Genomic DNA, 18214 nt, shown 5'->3' with positions numbered 1-18214 from the left:
AGTGCTGGGAGCCACTTTCTGCCTGAAATAGACTTGTGTACACTTGGATCCATTAGAGAGTCCGTTTTTATTCCATCATTGGTAGAACTTGAATTGAACATTTAATGACACAGACATAACAAGATCTTCAGGAATTTCTCCAAGAAGTCACATCTTTTGGTTTGTTTTTGTTTTTTTATTGAAGTAAAATTGATATTTAACATTGTGTAAGTTTCAGGCATACAACATTGTAATTCGGTATTTGTATACACTACAAAGTGATCATCACCATGAGTCTACTTACCACCCATCACCATACAGTTGAGCTCCTTCACCCATTTTGCCCACCCTGCAATCCCTTTCCATCTGGTAACCACCAATCTGTTCTCTGTATTTATAGTTTGTTTTTGTTTTGTTTTGCTTGTTTCTTCATTTTGCTTTTTAGATTACACATATAAGTGAAATCATATGGTATTTGTCTTTCTCTGTCTGACTTATTTCACTTAGTGTGATGCACTCAAGGTCTATCCATGTTGTTGCAAATGGCAAGATTTCCTTTTTTATGGCTGAGTAGTATTCCATTGTATATATACACCACAGTTTCTTTATCCATTCATCCATTGATGGACACGGGTTATTTCTATATCTTGGCTGTTGTAAATAATACTGCACTGAACGTAGGGGTGCGTATATCTTTTTGAATAAGTGTTTTCATATTCTTCAGAGAGACACACTGAAGTGGAAAAGCTGGATTGTATGGTAGTTCTATTTTTAATTTCTTGAAAAGTCTCCATACTGTTTTCCATAGTTGCTGCACCAATTTACATTCCCACCAAAAGGGTACAAGGGTTCCTTTTCTCTACATCCTCTCCAACACTTGTTCTTTCTTGTCTTTTTGATAATAGCCATTCTAACCAGTGTGAGATGGTATCTCGTTGTGATTTTGGTTTGCATTTCCCTGATAATCAGTGATGTTGCACATCTTTTCATATGCCTCTTGGCCATCTGTATGTCGTCTTTGGAAAAATGTCCGTATCCTCTGCCCATTTTTTTTTATTGAGGTCATAATGGTTTACAACATTGTGAAATTTCAATTGTACATTATTATTTGTCCATCATCATATATATGTGCCCTTTTACCCCTTATGCCCACCCTCCCAACCCCCTTCCTCTCTGATAACCACTAATGTGTTCTCTTTGTCCATGTGTTTGTTTATATTCCATGTATGAGTGAAATCATATGGTGTTTGTCTTTCTCTGTTGGGCTTATTTCACTTAACATGATACCTTCAAGGTCCCTCCCTGTTGTTGCAAATGGGATGATTTTTGTCTTTTTTATGGCTGAGTAGTATTCTATTGCATATATATACTACATCTTCTTTATCCATTCATCAGTTGATGGGCCTCTGCCCATTTTTTAATCAGGTTGTTCATTTTTTTGTTGTTGAGTTGTGTGAGTTCTTTATATATTTTGGATATTAACTGCTTATCAGATATATGATTTGCAAATATCTTTTCCCATTCCATAGGTTGCCTTCTTGTTTTGTTGATGGTTTCCTTTGCTGTGCAGCAGCTTTTTAGTTTCATGTAGTTCTGTTTGTGTATTTTTGCTTTTGTTTCCCATGCCTTTGGAGTCAGATCCAAAAAAAACATCACTAAGACCAATGGCTAGGAGTTTACTGCCTATGTTTTATTCTAAGAATTTTATGGTTTCAGGTGTTACATTGAAATCTTTAACCTAGTTTGAGTTAATTTTTGTGTATAGTATAAGATAGTGGTCTAGTTTCATTCTTTTGCATATGGCTGTCCAGTTTTTCCAAAACTATTTATTGAAGAGGCTGTCCTTTCCTCATTGTATATTCTTGGCTCCTTTGTCATAAATTAACTGACGATATATGATGGGTTTATTTCTGGGCTCTCTTTTCTGTTCTGTTTCTGTTCTGTTGATCTATGTGTCTGTTTTTTATGCCACTACCATACTGTTTTGATTACTGTAGCTTTGTACTATAGTTTGAAATCAGGGAGAATGATGCCTCCAGCTTTGTTCTTCTTTCTCAAGATTGTTTGGCTATTTGGGTTCTTTTGTGGTTCCACATAGATTTTACAATTATTTGTTCTAGTTCTTTGGAAACTGCCATTGGAATGTTGATAGGGATTGCACTGAATCTGTAGATTGCTTTAGGTAGTATGGACATTTTAGGAACATTAATTCTTCCAATCCATGAGCGCAGAATATCTTTTCATTTGTTTGTGTCTTCTTCAATTTCTTTCACCAGTGTCTTATAGTTTTCAATGTACAGATCCTTCACCTCCTTGGTTAAATTTATTCCTAGGTATTTTGTTCTTTTTGATGCAATTGTAAATCGGATTGTTTTCTTAATTTCTTTCTGATAGTTTGTTATTTGCGTATAGAAACACAACAGATTTTTGTATATTAATTTTGTATTCTGCAACTTTACTGAATTCATTTATTCTAAAAGTTTTTTTAATGGAGTCTTTAGAGTTTCTATATATAGTATCATATCATCTGCAAACAGTGACAGTTTTACTTCTTTCTGATTTGAATGCCTTTTATTTCTTTTTCTTGCCTAATTGCTGTGGCTAGGACTTTCCAATACTATGTTGAATAAGAGTGACAAGAGTGGGCATCCTTGTCTTCTTCCTGATCTTAGAGGAAAAACTTTCAACTTTTCATCATTGAGTATGATATTAGCTGTGAGTTTCTCATCTATGGCCTTTATTACATCGAGGTACATTCCCTCTATACCCAATTTGTACAGAGTTTTTATCATAAATGGATGCTGAATTTTGTCAGATGCTTTTTCTGTATGTATATAGATGTTCATATGATTTTTATCCTTCATTTTGTTAATGTTGTGTCTCACATTGATTTGTGGATATTGAACCATCCTTGCTTCCCTGAAATAAATCCCACTTGGTCATGGTGTATGATCCTTTTAATGTACTGTTGAATTGAGTTTGCTAATATTTTCTTGAGGATTTTTGGGTCTTTGTTCATCAGGGATATTGGCCTGTAGTTTTCTTTTTTTGTGCTGTCTTTGTCTCGCTTTGATATCAGGGTAATGATAGCCTTGTAAAGACAATGTTTTGATCTTGAATAGTGGCTGATACTCTGAAAGGCAGGTATTTACTGTAGAGAAGACATAGTATTATACCCCTTCTATATCCCTTTAGATTCTCTGTGCTTCAAATACCAGATTTTAAACCCTAGTCATTTGGTGAAATGACTGTCATGTGGGTGTTCACTGTGGTTCTGACTGTATTGTTTGGTAGACAATCTAAAAGGGCCATCCTGGGGCCAGCTGGTGGTGTGGTGGTTACGTTCAGTGTACTCCACTTTGGCAGGTTGGGTTTGCAAGTTCAGGGTTCACAGGTTCAGATTCCAGGCATGGACCTCTGCCGCTCATCAGCCGTGCTGTGGTGGCAACCCACATATAAAGTGGAGGAAGATTGGCACAGATGTTAGCTCAGGGCTTGTCTTCCTCAGCAAAAAATAAAATAAAAATAAAAGGGCCATCTTGCCAAGGCTGGGTTGTGTCTGTAAAATGAGGAAACCACCCACCTTACAGGGTCATTACAATGACTGAGTGAGAGAATGTATTTAAGTACCTGGCACTTGTTAGACACTCAGAAATTGGCAGACAGTGTTGCTTTTGCCGGTAGAGCTGCAAAGATCCCTCCATACTGTCTAACCCTGTTTTCATGATCAAGATGGGAAACTGATGTCTTCTCTATCACCTCGAGATACTCGTGATACGTCTACTCTTGCCCACCAGATTGCCAGCTCCTGGGCACAGGGCCCGGTGATATTCTGGTTCCAGGATATCAATCTTCGTTTATTCCAGTCAGCTCTATTCAGTGGCCACAGACCCCCTCTACCTCACCCCCCAGAATTACGTAAGAAGAAAGCAAATATTTTGTTGATTTTTTGTGGTAATTGAGAAGCCATGAGACCTTAGCCAAACTACTCAACTTCATTGTGCCTCAGCTTGCCTATATGTAAAATAGAGAGATGGGATAGATGACATGAATTGTTTCTTCTAACTCTGAAATTGTGTGATGCAATAGTTCTGTTATGGTGTTGCCTTTGGATATGAGCAACCCTGGGAAATTTGCTCTCATTATGATATACGTGTATACTTTGACATAAAGGATGTTTCATTCTTTTATATGGCACTTGGAGATATTTCTGCCCTCCTTTCCTAACATTCAGTTTCTTATAGAACTTTGTTGTGGGTTTATAAGTCAAATTTCATCAAAAAGAGAACAGGAATGCTGTTTACTTTTTTTTTAAGCTCACGTAATCTGACCCCGTGACTTTATTATAAGTACATTGTTCCTGGGGCTGGCAGTGGTGTGTCATTAAGTTCACGCACTCCAGTTCAGTGGCCCAAGGTTCATGGGTTTGGAGCCCGGATGTGGACCTACACACCACTCATCAAGCCATGCTGTGGCTGCATTCCACATATAAAAATAGAGGAAGATTGGCACAGATGTTACCTCAGGGACCAACTTCCTCAAGCAAAAAGAGGAAGACTGGCAACAGATTTTAGCTCAGGGGCAATCTTCCTCACCAAAAAAAAAAAAGAAGAAGAACATTGTTCCTAATGTGTTTTGTGGTCACACTAAATCTGGCATTCTCTAGCAGCTCTAACATGTCTGAGAGAGGCAGGCCCTTCAGTAATGGGAGCTCTCTGTGATAGAAATCTTTGGATTGGTGCAGGTGGGAAAGAAAGAGAGCAGTGGGAGGAAATGGATAGGTTTTTCAAAAAATCACATAGAAACTCAGACATGCCACTCTGCAGTGGCAAACCTCTACCCCCGATGAGAACCACTGTTTTAGCCTGTGTTTGTAGTGGTTGTCATTACCATTCACCTGACTCTGGAGTGGGGAGAAGTGAGTAATGCATCTCTGCAGGTCGTGCTTTTCCTCCTTTAGCATGCTTTATCGGTTGTCTTCTTGTCTCTTACTTTTTAGCGCATCAGAGCAGAGTGACGATGATCCTGTTTGTGCTGGAGCTGGAGTGGGTGCTGAGCACGGGACAGGACAAGCAGTTTGCCTGGCACTGCTCTGAGAGTGGGCATCGCCTGGGAGGTTATCGCACCAGTGCTGTGGCCTCAGGCCTGCAGTATCCTTTGCTGGACAAAATCCCTTGGTGGGAACCTAGCTGTTGACTTCTTTCTTTCATGAAAATTTTGGGTATGTGCAACTTGAAAGTTTTTCGTTTTATTTGCTGAGTTACCCTGCTGATTAAGATGCTCATAGACTTCCTTAACCTTCAAGTCATCATGAGTCCTTGTGTAGGTGGAGTAAAGTGAGGTAATTTTACCTAAAATAAGAGACCCTGCTGCGCAGGTTAGGGGTCTCCTGTGACACGAAGTCTGACATCTAGACAGGACACAGCCCAGATTTGTGAGCCTCAGCTGTCAGGAAGAATTATGGAACATGGAGATAAACCTATCACCAAAATACAATCTTTTCTTTTTGTACAGAAGTAATTTCTACATAGACATTAAGGTTGTGAACCTTAATATTGGTGCCTGGCAGAAGAACCACAGAATTCCCGTTCATTTTAAACATATTTATTGAAAGGCTACCATGCCAGAACCAGAGTAGGTTGGGTGATGTCTACACGGTAATGCTACAGCCTTTGTTCCAGGCACAAGACTTCTAGGATACGTAGATTGATATTAGTTCTTGTCTCCCAAGTCTCCAGGGCCCATGTGCTCCATGTGAATGCCCTCTAATGCTGAGTTTGCCTCACATCTGGCCCACCGGGCTCCAGCAAGCACAGGCTTGACAAGTGTGAAGCCCGTGTGGATGGTGCTACTGTTCTGACGAGTAAAGGGCCCTGGGATTTTAGTTTAAAAATCATAGAATCTCTCTCCACCTTCTGACAAATGAGGATATAGGTGGAAACAGATCACTTGTCAGCAAAAGCAGGAAGAAATTGTTTTACGACTTGCTTTCAAATTTTTGTCTCATATTTATAAAATCCTCTTCAGTGATTCTCGACAGTTTGACAAAGTGCTTTGCTCTTTCCTTATGGACGTGTGGCAGGCACTGTAATTTTGTGTGTGTACAGGCTAATTCACTCTTATTTTCCTCACTGGAAGGGCAAGATGAAGAAACTAAGAATGGCCGTCGTGGAAGGTTGTAAAAGTGGCAAGTTACCAGGAAGACCAGAAGCAAGGGCGATAAGAAATGGAAAGCAAGATCAGCTTATCTTGGAGAGGGTGCTACCACCTGTTAATAAAAGAAACTCCAAAGTCTACTTTCTAAAAGCCAGTTCAGACGTGCATAATGCTTGAATTGAAATACATGAGCTCTCTTGTCAATAGAGTAATGATTTCTTATAATATTAAGATTAGAAAGCCCTTGGAGATCATCCAGTCCAACTCCTCATTTTACAGATGAGCCAGCTGAAGCCCAGAAAAGGTCGTGGCCCTTAACTGCTGCCACCCAGCTGGTATGTAGGAAAAGCACCACCAGAATCCAGGTCTTCTGCCTTAGACAGCTGTTTTTTCCCATTATATCGCATTACCCCTTTGAGAACAGAACTAATGAGACCAAAATAGTTGTGCAGACTATGCTGGCTTCTATATCCCTAGCCAAGCCTAGGAGTATAGAAAAGATGCAGATCTTGCCCTTAAGAAGTTTACTTTTTAAACTATCTGAAAATGAAAAACAAAAAACATCTACACAGAGTTAAACTTTTCCTGGCTGTGGTAGTCTTTGACTCCTCTCCTCAGGCATCTCTGAAAGTCATCCTAGTTTTTAACCTGTTTCCTTTGGCCACACCGTGTGGCTTACCAAGCAAAAAAAAAAATCTCGTGATTGGAAATCAGAAGATTTTGTGTGTGTGTGAAGCGTTTGGCTTCATTCCCCAGTGTAAATGACCATCCAGTCCAACCTTGCTATTAAGGTGGAGCATAGCTGCAATAATACAGGGACAGGCCCTTCCAGAAGATTCCCTCACCTCCACCAGCTCTGCCTCTCTAGCTCCAATTTTGGAGCCACAGTGCCAGCCCTTGTGGGAGCATATGTATCCCTGGCATTTTTCCAGTGCTGCACACGGGTGGCATGACAGCACTGCTTTTGCCAGAGGTTCTCAACCGAGAACCGTATGGCTTTACCAAGGCTGGAGGTTTTTTTCTCAGAGCTGCCTGGTGCACAGATTGTTAACAGGCAACCCATACAGTGTTAGGGTTCACATTAACATCCAGGTTTTAAACAGGTTTTTTCATGGGAACCCTCCACCCTCACCTCTCTCCTTCTCTTCTTTCTGCCACCTTCCATACTTATAGGGATTTTTTTTGTAGTGATAAGGGAAGGAGGAAGAGCTGTTGAAAAATATAAAATGTCCAGAATAATATCATTACCCCTATCTCTCTTCATAGTGGACACTGGTGACGTACAAAGATAAGAGACTTCTACAGATGAACTGATTCTCTCCTGTCTCCACCGCCAAGTCATTCACCCAAGCCAACAAGTGATAGAATAAGCCAGATTGAATTCCGCCTTTTTTCTCTTCTTTCAGGCCTCTTAGCAGAGAAGTAAATCCGCAATGAAAATAACCAAAATTAAGTAGAGAAGCAAAGGAGGGCAAAGCGACTGTGACCAGTTCACAAATTGAACTATCAGTTTCTGAATAACCTCAAAATCTTTGATTGCTTTGGCTAAAGATCTGAAACTTCAAATATTAAGTGGGGAACTATAATACTAAGTAACAATCAGGAAGAGAGGAGAGAGAAGAGGAGAGGAGAGAGATTTTCTGACATTTGCACTTCCTGAGAGTTTACACGCTGCTTCCACATAATGTTACTTCGTTCAGTATCCAAATAATAATGTGCAGTAAAAACAAAAAGACCTAATTCTTAATTTGCATAATGTAGAAACCAAGGTTCAGAGAGGCTCGGAAAGCTTAAGGGCCTTTCTCGAGGTCACCTGACTGACCTGGCAGAATGAGGATTAGAACTTGGGCGTTCTGATCTTTCAGCTAGCGCTCTGCACAACTAGACCCAGCAGAATGGAGGTGTCTCCCGAAGGTCCCGTGGCAGGTTGATGTTAGGAAATAGAACTATTTTCCTTCCCCACTTCACTTGCTAGTCTTTAAGTTTGTGAATACTTTATCTAGCCTCACCTTTTAGTCTTTTCGTTTGACCATGTTTTGATCACTTTTTTCATGCTTTCACAAAAATAATTCAGGTAGTCTTCATATTAAGATTTTATTCATGTTGGAGATATTTCCAAGATGTCACCCTATATAGTGGAATATCTTTCCACCAAGTAGTTTCTTAGATCTATTCCTGTTCAGGGAAAGAATACTGAAAAGCTATTAAGGTTATCTTGATTGTCCTATTTCCTCATATGCCTAATGCCAATCACTCTGACTTTGAGGGTGTACTATAATTTTATTTCAGCCGTCTTCCAAATAGCCTTTGTTACATTCATATATTTTTTACTGACTGCTGTTATTTACCTGCAGTTGTAAAGACTGTAGGTATTAGATTGAGTCTGTTTTTTGGTCTGTGTTCGTATAATTAATCAAGATAAATTTAAGGTAAACTTATTCCGTATAAATCTTAATATCGTTTTACATGTATCTGATAACTTGTTAGGAGAGTATAACTTTTCTCTCTTGTTCTTCAGACTGGAAAAATTTGTTATGCCTTGTTCTCCTTCGCTTGTTTTTTTTAATGTTTTATTCTGAAAATTTTCAAAATCGGCACCAGTTGAAGAAAAGAGTGTAGTGCACACTCATATACCCATTACTCAGCTCCACTGTCGATTCTTCTATCCCTTTTTGCTTTCTCTCTCTTTTTGCTGACATATTTTAAAGCAAATTTTAGACTTGTCATTTCATTTTTACATAGTTCATTGTGCAACTCTAAAAATGATGGGCCTTTTAAAAATAATCACAATGCTATTATTACTCTTAAAAATTTATCGTCACTCCTTGATATTGTTGAATAATCAGTCTATTTTCAGGTTCACTTACTGTGTCAAAAATGGCTTTTTGCAGTAGGTTTGTTTGAAGTGGGGTCCAGACGAAGTCCTCACATCGGATGTGCTTGTCATATCTCCTAAATCTCTCAATCTAGAGCCAAGACCCGCTTTACTGTTTTTTATGCCGCTGTGGCTGGTTGGAGGCACTGAGTCAGTTCTCCTGTAGACAGCCCCACGGTCTTAAGTGATCTCTGCTTTCTCATGATGTTGTTTAAAATGTTTTTCTCCCTACCCTTCTCCCAAATTCTTCTGTAAACTGAAAGTTGCCTCTAAAATCTTGATTCAGTTCAGATTCAATTTTTGGTAAGAACGCTTGGTAGCTGTGCTGTGTGGTTCCTGGTGCCTCACAGCAGGAAGCTCGTAGTGGCGTGTTGGCGCCCTTCTATTGGTTCAAGAGGTTGACTGGTGGTTCAGATGGTGACAGCCAGGTCCCTGCAGTGCAGCCCTCCCCATCAGCCTTTCATTTAATGGTTTCATGCATTACTGGTCTTTGCCTGAACCAGTTCTTTCATTAGGGTTGCAAAATGGTGATTTTGTAATCCTATCGTTTTTTCCACATGTATTAGTTGGAATTCTTCTATAAAGTAAAACTTCCCATCGTTAACTAGGGCTCTTGGTTACCCTGAAATACCATTAGTATAGGAAAAGCAACATAAATTCTTAATTATTTCTCTTTAGTTGTTCATTTTCAGAGTAGAGATTTAGTGCCCTGGTTACCTCCTATAGGGATCTTTTTTTGTTTTTGAGCATTATTATAAACTCTTAGGGTTTGTTTGTTTTTTTAATAAAATATTCAGTATATTTCAATAGTTGTCACTTCTTTTTTTTAAAGATTTTATTTTTCTTTTTCTCCCCAAAGTCCCCCAGTACGTAGTAATGTATTTTTTTAGTTGTGGTTTCTTCTAGTTGTGGCATGTGGGATGCCGCCTCAGCATGGCTTGATGAGGGGTGCCATGTCCACGCCCTGGATTCAAACCGGTGAAACCCTGGGCCGCCGAAGCGGAGCACACAAACTTAACCATTCGGCAATGGGGCCGGCCCCAAATTGTCACTTTTTTTTGATGCTCATATTGTCCCATCTTTGGCCTTAAGAGCCTCATCACGTTGGCTTCTATATCTTTTTAATACAATCCACTAGCCTTTGAGTGCTACTTTCTTTTTGTCATATGTCTTAAGCTCATCTTGCAGCTGAAATCAGCCATTTCTTTAGTGAGGAATAGTATTCAGAGATAGCTATGTGTATTTTTCAAAAGAAAATAAATCATTAGTTCACATATTTCTAATTCAAATTTAACATTATGGGGTTTTAACTTCATTTTTGTGTTTGATTTCTTTTATCTTGGACCGAAAATCTTGGTTCTTATTTCAAACATTGATGTAATTCCTTATTTGCTTTAGCCTATGGTATATTGAAGTTGTTTCAAAATAATAATAGCAATATTTTAATAACAAGACCGTTGAATGAGATTTTAGATTTCTCTATAGTTTTCTTTGTCCTTAGAATATGTTCTACCAAGGATGTACAGCCAAAATAATGTTTTTTAAAGTCACTTGAAATAATTCTATTAACTGTGTGGTTATATCACCAATTTGATAGTTAGGTTCATTCGTTTTACTTGGTTGTCAATTTGGGAGATTTTTCCTTCTAATTTTATGAATATTTTTAATATGTAAAATAGTTACAAGATTCCAAAATGGAAACTATATAACAAGAGAGAAGGCTCATGATCGTCCCTGTGCCCTCGGCTCATTTCTCCCTTCTCCCTAGGCGGCCACTTGGTTAGATCTTGATTTATCCTTCCGGTGCTTCCTTTTGTAAATATAAGCACACACACACTTATATTTATATTCCCCTTCCCTTTCTTACACAAAGATAGTGTAGCATGTAAACTCTTATATACCGTGGCTTTTTTTCTCACTTAATAATGTATCCTGGAAATTACTCCACTCAGTTTGCTAAGGTATTGAGATCTCCATTGTTTTTCCCCAGCTGCATAATATTCTGTTGCAGGAATGTATCATCCTTAATTCAGTAAGTCCCCTTTTGATGGACTTTGGGTTGTTTTCAAACTTTGGCTATTAAAATAATAGAGTGAATAGCCTCAGGCATGTGTCATTTTGTAATTTTGCCAGTGTATCTCTGAGATTGATCTCTAGGAGTAGGATTGCTGGTCATTATCAACCAGGGAAGCTCGCTAGAGACTCAGGGCCTTGGGTTTTTACTGGAGACTGGTCACGTAGGCAGCCGCTTCCTGGCATGTACCAAAATTCCATACTCGCAGAAGGAAAACACGTGTTTGGCATAAACCATATTGTTTGTACAGTTAAAGGACAGTGAGCCACTCTTGTCTATTAACCCTGGGAACTCTCTTGAAATCCAGGTTCCCAGATGCCACACCAGCCTTGTCAGCAGCCTTTCAAAGGACAGCAGTCAGGCCTGCTAGGTTAGTTCTTTTTTGCACAGCACCATTTTCATTTCTTTTTGAACTATCCGTTCATATATTTTACCCCTTTTTCTGTTAGGTCTGTGGTCTTTTTCTTCCTGATTGCTCTTTTTATATCAGGGATTTGGGCCATTTGTGACTTAAGTTGCAAATATTTTTTCCAGTTTGTCTTTTGGCTATGTTTATGGTATTTGTTGTTCGTGATTTTGAGTAATAAATTTTTCTACTCCAAGTTACAGAGGAACTTTCCCATCTAAAACTTACATTTTTCCTTTTTTACATTTAGATCCCTAATTCATTTGGAATTTATCCTGGAATATAATATGAAATACAGATCCTATTTTATTTTTCCACATGAGTATCCAGTTTATGCCAACATCTTTTTTTTTTAATCCATCTTTTCCTTGCTCATTTGAAGAGCCACCTTTAGCAGACATGTGCTAAATTTCTGTATGCTTTTAGGTGTATTTCTAGACTTTCTATTCTGTTCCATTGTTCCATTTGTCTACTTATCTGCCAATATCACACTTTTAGTTGCAGAGACTTTATAACATGTTTTACTATCTGGTAAGCTAACCTCCTCCTATCACTTACCATATTATTATTATTTTCAGAGTATTCTTGGTTCTTCTTGCTTATTTATTTTTCTATTATGAACTTTAGAATTAATGTATCTAGCTCTAGGAAAAAAATATGTAGATATTTTTGTAGGGATTGTGTTAAATTTATAAATTCATGTTGTGAGAATTGACATCTTTATCATGTTGTCTTACTATCCACTAATACTGTATCTTTCATTTGGTTATGTCCACTTTTGTATCTTTCAGCATTGTATCCAAGTTTTCCTCTTATGGGATCCGTACATTTCTTGTTACATTTATTATCTCTTTATTATTTTTTTTTCTGTAAATCCACTCAATTTTGAGAAACAATCCTTAATGCCTACATGATAGATTTGATGTTGAAACCCGGCATGTGTTTATTGGTGACCACTCAGGCCAAGTAACCATCCTCAAACTGGAGCAAGAAAACTGCAGCCTGGTCACAACATTCAGAGGACATACAGGTGGGACTGAAAGCAGAGTCTCCATGTGCTGCTCTCCCAGTGAAACATCACCTGCTGCATGTTCTGATGTTCGGATGACATGTTGTGAAAGTGGCAAAGTACTCTCTGGGCTTGTGCAAAGATGCATGTTACACTTAACTGATTTCAGAACGGTTCAGTAAGATATAATGTCAAAAATTTTCTACGTCAATCCAAGCAAAAGGGGAACGAATCTATTTGAAAATGTTGGTGATTTGGTTCTTTGTCATGTGGCACTGGAGAAAGCCAGTGTTGGCACATGTCAATGAGACATTGTTTGAGACTATGTGGCAAGTGCACAAACCCCGGAAGGCCAAAGGGACAGCTGCCTAGTCTGTCCTTGCCATCTTTGGAGCAAGAAGATGGTGGGCAAGACAGACTTCGACTTTCAACACAAAGGAAATGAAAACTGAGTTCACCATGGGTAGCGAGGCTACATGAAAGTCCCAAGTTCCTCTTTAACTTTCCTTCCTTTTGGCCTCTTTTCAGTTTAAACCGGAGGACCCCTTTATGTTACTGGTCTGCTCAGGGTCATTTAAGCAAGATAATATAAATATCCACACTTAGCTTTTGAAAGATTTGAATAGATGATGATCACTAATTTTTTGCTGGTATTTTTAATATGTGATGTTGACCCTGGAAAATAAGTCACTGCATTTATATGGATCTTAATGGGCTTTTGTGTCTTCTGCAGATTACCAACCCATGATTTTGTATAGAACTAAGTTAATATTAAGTTTAGACATCATATAAGAACAAAAGTAGGTGAATGAGGATGTAAAATGGGATAGTACCTAGATCATAAGGGGTTTCCTAAAGGGAAAAAAAGGAATGCAGTAAAGAGAAAATTGAATCCAGGGGAAAAGGTTCATAAAAGATCATCTTAATGATCTGTGCCTTTGGGAGAGAGCACATAGAAGCATCTCCTGTGGATAGGACCCAGGTCTTTCCTGATGGAATTTTTCTTTTTAGCCACCTATACCCTGGCCAAGCCTGGCCTGGCAGGGACCCAGAACTGCCCAGGAATCTTAAACTTCTGTGTTACACTGCTGACTTCACTCTCCTAGTCTTTCACTTCCCTCAACCCTTACTCCAACTCCACCTGCTCTTGCCCTTGTTGAGGAGTGTGATCCTTGATCCCTCATTCCCCAGTGTCTCTGCCCTATCTTCCCTTCCTTCCCAGCAGTGCGTCACTTCAGCCACCTGCTGCCCAGCGTTCTCAGTTCAGGGCTCCCTTGTCCTTCCTCTTGGTGAGACTTGTCTGTGATTCAGACTCTCCACACCCTTGTGCACGCGCCCCCTGGGTCTGCCCCAAGCCACACCCGAGACTTAGATTATCATTACCATTGCAAACCCATTCCAGTCCAGACTCAAAATACCTCCGCGGACTCCTCTGCGAGTCCTCGGTGCACTCCTCCTCCCGTTCCCCTCGTCAGCTTCCTCAGACCTTCACTGCCCTCTCCAAGCCCTCCCCTCCCCAGCCTCTTCCTTCAAAGAAAAACAGGAGTCCTCAGATAGAAGCCTTTAAAAAGATTTTATTTCTTGCCCACCCTATATTCCCTTCCCAACAGACTTTTCCTCTACCCCCCTCCTTATTTCTTGCCCTCCTGCCTAGGTAGGAGTCTCCTGTCCTCTGGCCCCAGGCTAATTCTCCTCAAGGTCTCCACACCAAAAGTTATTCCCTTTTTCTCTCTTTTGACTAACTCACTCTTCTCAATTTTTTAACATGCCTGAGTTTCTTTTCTCTCTGTTAAAAAACAAACAGAAACTCTCTCACTCCCGTGTCCTGTTGTAGCAATTTCCATCTTATTCTCTTTTTTTCCTTCAAGATTTTATTTTTCCTTTTTTACCCCCAAAGACCATATTTTAGTTGTGGGTCCTTCTAGTTGTGGCATGTGGGATGACGCCTCAGAGTGGCCTGATGAGTGGTGCCATGTCCGCGCCCAGGATCCGAACTCGCAAAACCCTCGGCCACTGAGCGGAGCCTCTGAACTTAACCACTTGGCCACGGGGCTGGCCCCTCCATCTTATTTCCTTAACAACAATGTTTCTTTTTTCTTTTTTTTTAAATTGTGGTAAAATGTACATAATCTAGAATTTACCATTTTAATCATTTTTAAGTGTGCAGTTCAGTGGCGTTAAATACATTCACATTGTTGTGCAACTGTCACCACCATCCATCTGCAGAACATTTTTCATCTTGCAAAACTGAAGCTCTATACCCATTTAACTCTAACACCCCACTCCTCCCTTCCCCAGCTCCTGGCAGCCAGCATTCTGCTTTTTGTCTCTATGAATTTGACTACTCTAGGGACTTCATATGAGTGGAATCAGATAGTATTTCTTGTCTTGTGATTGGCTTATTTCACTTAGCATAATCTTCATGTTGTAGCAAACAACAATATGATAAAGGAAATCTTAAAGGAATATCATTTCCCCAGCTGCTTCAAATTCTTTACCTCCCATTTGCTTTCCAGCCTCCTGCAATTTGGCTTGTCACTCCACTCCCCGGATGGCCAGTGGCCTGCTGGTTGCTAAATCCAGTGGACATGTTTTAAACCATGTCCTACTTAACCTTTCAGCAGCATTTTACATTGTGGTCATTCCTTCCTGCTTGTAACTGCCCTCCTTTAGCTTCTGTGACACATTCTCTCCCAGTTTTCTTCTGTGTCTCTGACTGCTCTTTCTCTTCTCCTTTGTGGCCTTTCTGGGTTCTTCCTGGACCCTCTTCTCTTTACGCTCTTTGCTCAGTCTGCTTGATCTCAGCCACTACTCCCAGTCACAGAAATAAAAGGCACAGTCATTGTCCTCAAATTCCTCACAGCCCAGTGAGAGAAACAGAAGCTAAACGGTAATTATAGTGCACGGTGGCAAAGGCAGCGGGGGAAGCAGACACCAGGCACTTCCAAGAACACAGAATGGGCGCCTATCTTGAACAGGAGTGGGAGTTAGTCAGGGAAGGCTTCCTTGGGGAAGATGTGGCATGACCTAAGATCTTTGGGGATGAGTTAGTGTCGAGTTCATGAGAGCGAAGTGAAGAGAGCCATCCAGGCAGAGAAAACCAGCATAGTCCAAGGCATGGTGATTTGCAAGCACAGGGCTCTCTTGGGAACTCTTAGTAATTCTCTTTGACTGCAACACTGAGTATGAGGTGGGGGGCAGCCAGAAAGGAAGAAAGAGTTAGTTCAAATCCCTGAGAGCATTATCTTGATGTTAGTGAGAAATCATCAAAGAGTTTTTAAGCAAAGAAGTTAACCTGATTGGATTTGAAGATTGTTCTGGCAGTAGAGTAGAGAATGTAACTAGGAAACTGTCCCTCGAAATGCAGCAGTGGTAATGGGAAAGTGAGGAATGGATGGACCCAAGGTAAAATTTAGGCAGTGAGCTCACAGGCCTAGTGACGACCTGGATAGTTCCCAGATTCAGCGTAGGCAGATGTGGCTTTCAGCCTGACGTTTTGGCTCTCCTGGTCAGGCTTGCACCATATGGTGGCTGATGGGAGTGCTCTGAGTTCTGTGTTGCTGCCTCCAGGTCAGAACAGGGGTAAATAGCTGCTTCTTACCACTGTGTGGTGAGCCAGATGTGGCCCAAGGGTTTCACATCTTCTGGGTTAGTTCTAACATAAAATGTCACCTTGGCATTGTATCTTATCTTTCTCAGAGAAGTTAAAGCATTTTCATATGATTTCATCATGAAATATCTTTGAGGAAGACAGGACGTGGCCCAGGAAGGCCGCTAACTAACGTGAAGGTAAATGTAGCAGATGAGATATTTAACTTGTTGTTCGTAGGCAGTAGTATCTACCCGTGGTCGCTGTGGCTACAGCACAGCTCAGTCACTTAAAGCCAGAGCAGGGATGTCTGAGAGATCCCACAGTGATTCGAACATACCGTTGAGCTCTTCCTATGCGGTAGGCCCATTCTGGACCCTGGGATGTCCCAAACTCAGCCGGACACAATTCTGGAGAAGGGGGTTTTTAATTTATTTATTTATTTATTTATTTTTGTTCTTAGAGAAAGCCAAATTTCTTTACTAAGTAATGTTAAAAATCACGGTGTCAAAAACATACAGTGAAGAGGAGTAATTGCTATGATACAGGATAGCAGATGCTTCACTTAACAGTGGGACAAAATTACTCATTTAATTGGTTTATCAAACACCGAAATAGTGCTTCCTACTATGTGCCAAGTGCTGTTCTAAGTGCATTACATATTAACTCATTTAGTCCTCATATTTACAGATGAGGAAACTGAGGGACAGAGAGGTCAAGTGACATGCCCGAGATCATACAGTTTACTAGGTGGCACAGCTGGGGTCTGAACCTAAGCAGGCAAGTTTAGTCTGTACACTTAACCTGCGTGATTGTGTACTGATGTCTCTGGTGCCCATTACATATCAGCCTACGTACTCTGCACATATGGAGGAGATACGCTTGCTATCTTTGGAGCACAGAATCTGGACACGGAGTTTGCTGGACTCAGTACTGACAGACGACTAGTTATGTGCAATAGGGAGAGTTATTGCTACCTGGATAAAGAGATAGCACTAATGAATTGGAACTCAATAATGAGCCTACTAATATTCTTAGTGTTGAAAGAAATAGTATGAATATGATCAAGTTGCAAGCGGTGAGTGCTGCGTGAGGAAAGGCATGGGGAGTGTAAGACTGCCTTTCCAACCAGAAGCATGCCATTTTTTTCTTTTGGGAAGGAACTTAATTTCTTTACTGGCATTATTTTTACTTTAAATAGTAGAAAATGTTCATTACTGGCTTTATCAGTATATGATACATTACACAGCACTTTTACTGATAATGCCAGTAAAGATTCTTTCTATTATTTTAAGCAACTTAGCAGTATAGTCATTATCTTGATTGAATAGGTTAAAAATATCAATTAAAATATCTCCAGTTCCAAACATCAACATCAAATTTGAGATACCGAAATAATTTTTTAGGATGACTGAATTGTGATGAAATGGATACATCACTGCAAGTTTGACTTTTTTTTTTTTTTTTTTTTTTTGAGGAAGATTAGCCCTGAGCTAACATCTGCCACCAATCCTCCTTTTTCCTGAGGGAGATTGGCCCTGAGCCAACATCCGTGCCCATCTTCCTCTATTTTATATGTGGGATGCCTGCCGCAGCCTGGCTTGATAAGCAGTGTGTAGGTCCATGCCCAGGATCCAAACCACCGGCCACGGGCTGCCAAAGTAGAGTGCATGAACTTAACCACTACACCATCGGGCCAGCCCCACTGCAAGTTTGAAATTCTTCCAAATCTTAATGTTTTTATTTTATTCATAGAGGAAAAAAATGACTGTAGTTAAAAACTACATCCACAAGTTACAACTGAATTTAGAGAAATACTTTTTTTTTTTTTTTTTTTTAAAGATTTTATTTTTTTCCTTTTTCTCCCCAAAGCCCCCCGGTACATAGTTGTGTATTCTTCGTTGCGGGTTCTTCTAGTTGTGGCATGTGGGACGCTGCCTCAGCGTGGTCCGATGAGCAATGCCATGTCCGCGCCCAGGATTCGAACTAACGAAACACTGGGCTGCCTGCAGCGGAGCGCGCGAACTTAACCACTCGGCCACGGGGCCAGCCCCTAGAGAAATACTTTTATGTGGCTGAATACAACCACAGAGTAGACTGGAAATCTTTTTGCCTATGTCTCACAA

The 18214-nt window shown here is 40.1% G+C and overlaps 1 protein-coding gene across 1 annotated transcript in view; it reads left to right on the top strand.

Annotated features, from left to right (window-relative positions):
- WDFY2 (WD repeat and FYVE domain containing 2) overlaps window positions 1-18214 on the top strand; it is a 182279-nt gene that overhangs the window by 126965 nt on the left and 37100 nt on the right. The window contains exons 5-6 of the mRNA XM_014732071.3: window positions 4979-5129; window positions 12408-12520. Coding sequence (XP_014587557.1) covers window positions 4979-5129; window positions 12408-12520 — 264 coding nt within the window. The remainder of the gene's footprint in view (window positions 1-4978; window positions 5130-12407; window positions 12521-18214) is intronic.

The sequence above is a fragment of the Equus caballus genome, chromosome 17, assembly GCF_041296265.1.
Source record: "Equus caballus isolate H_3958 breed thoroughbred chromosome 17, TB-T2T, whole genome shotgun sequence".
NCBI lineage: Eukaryota > Metazoa > Chordata > Mammalia > Perissodactyla > Equidae > Equus > Equus caballus.
This window is presented reverse-complemented; position numbering and strand designations above follow the sequence as displayed.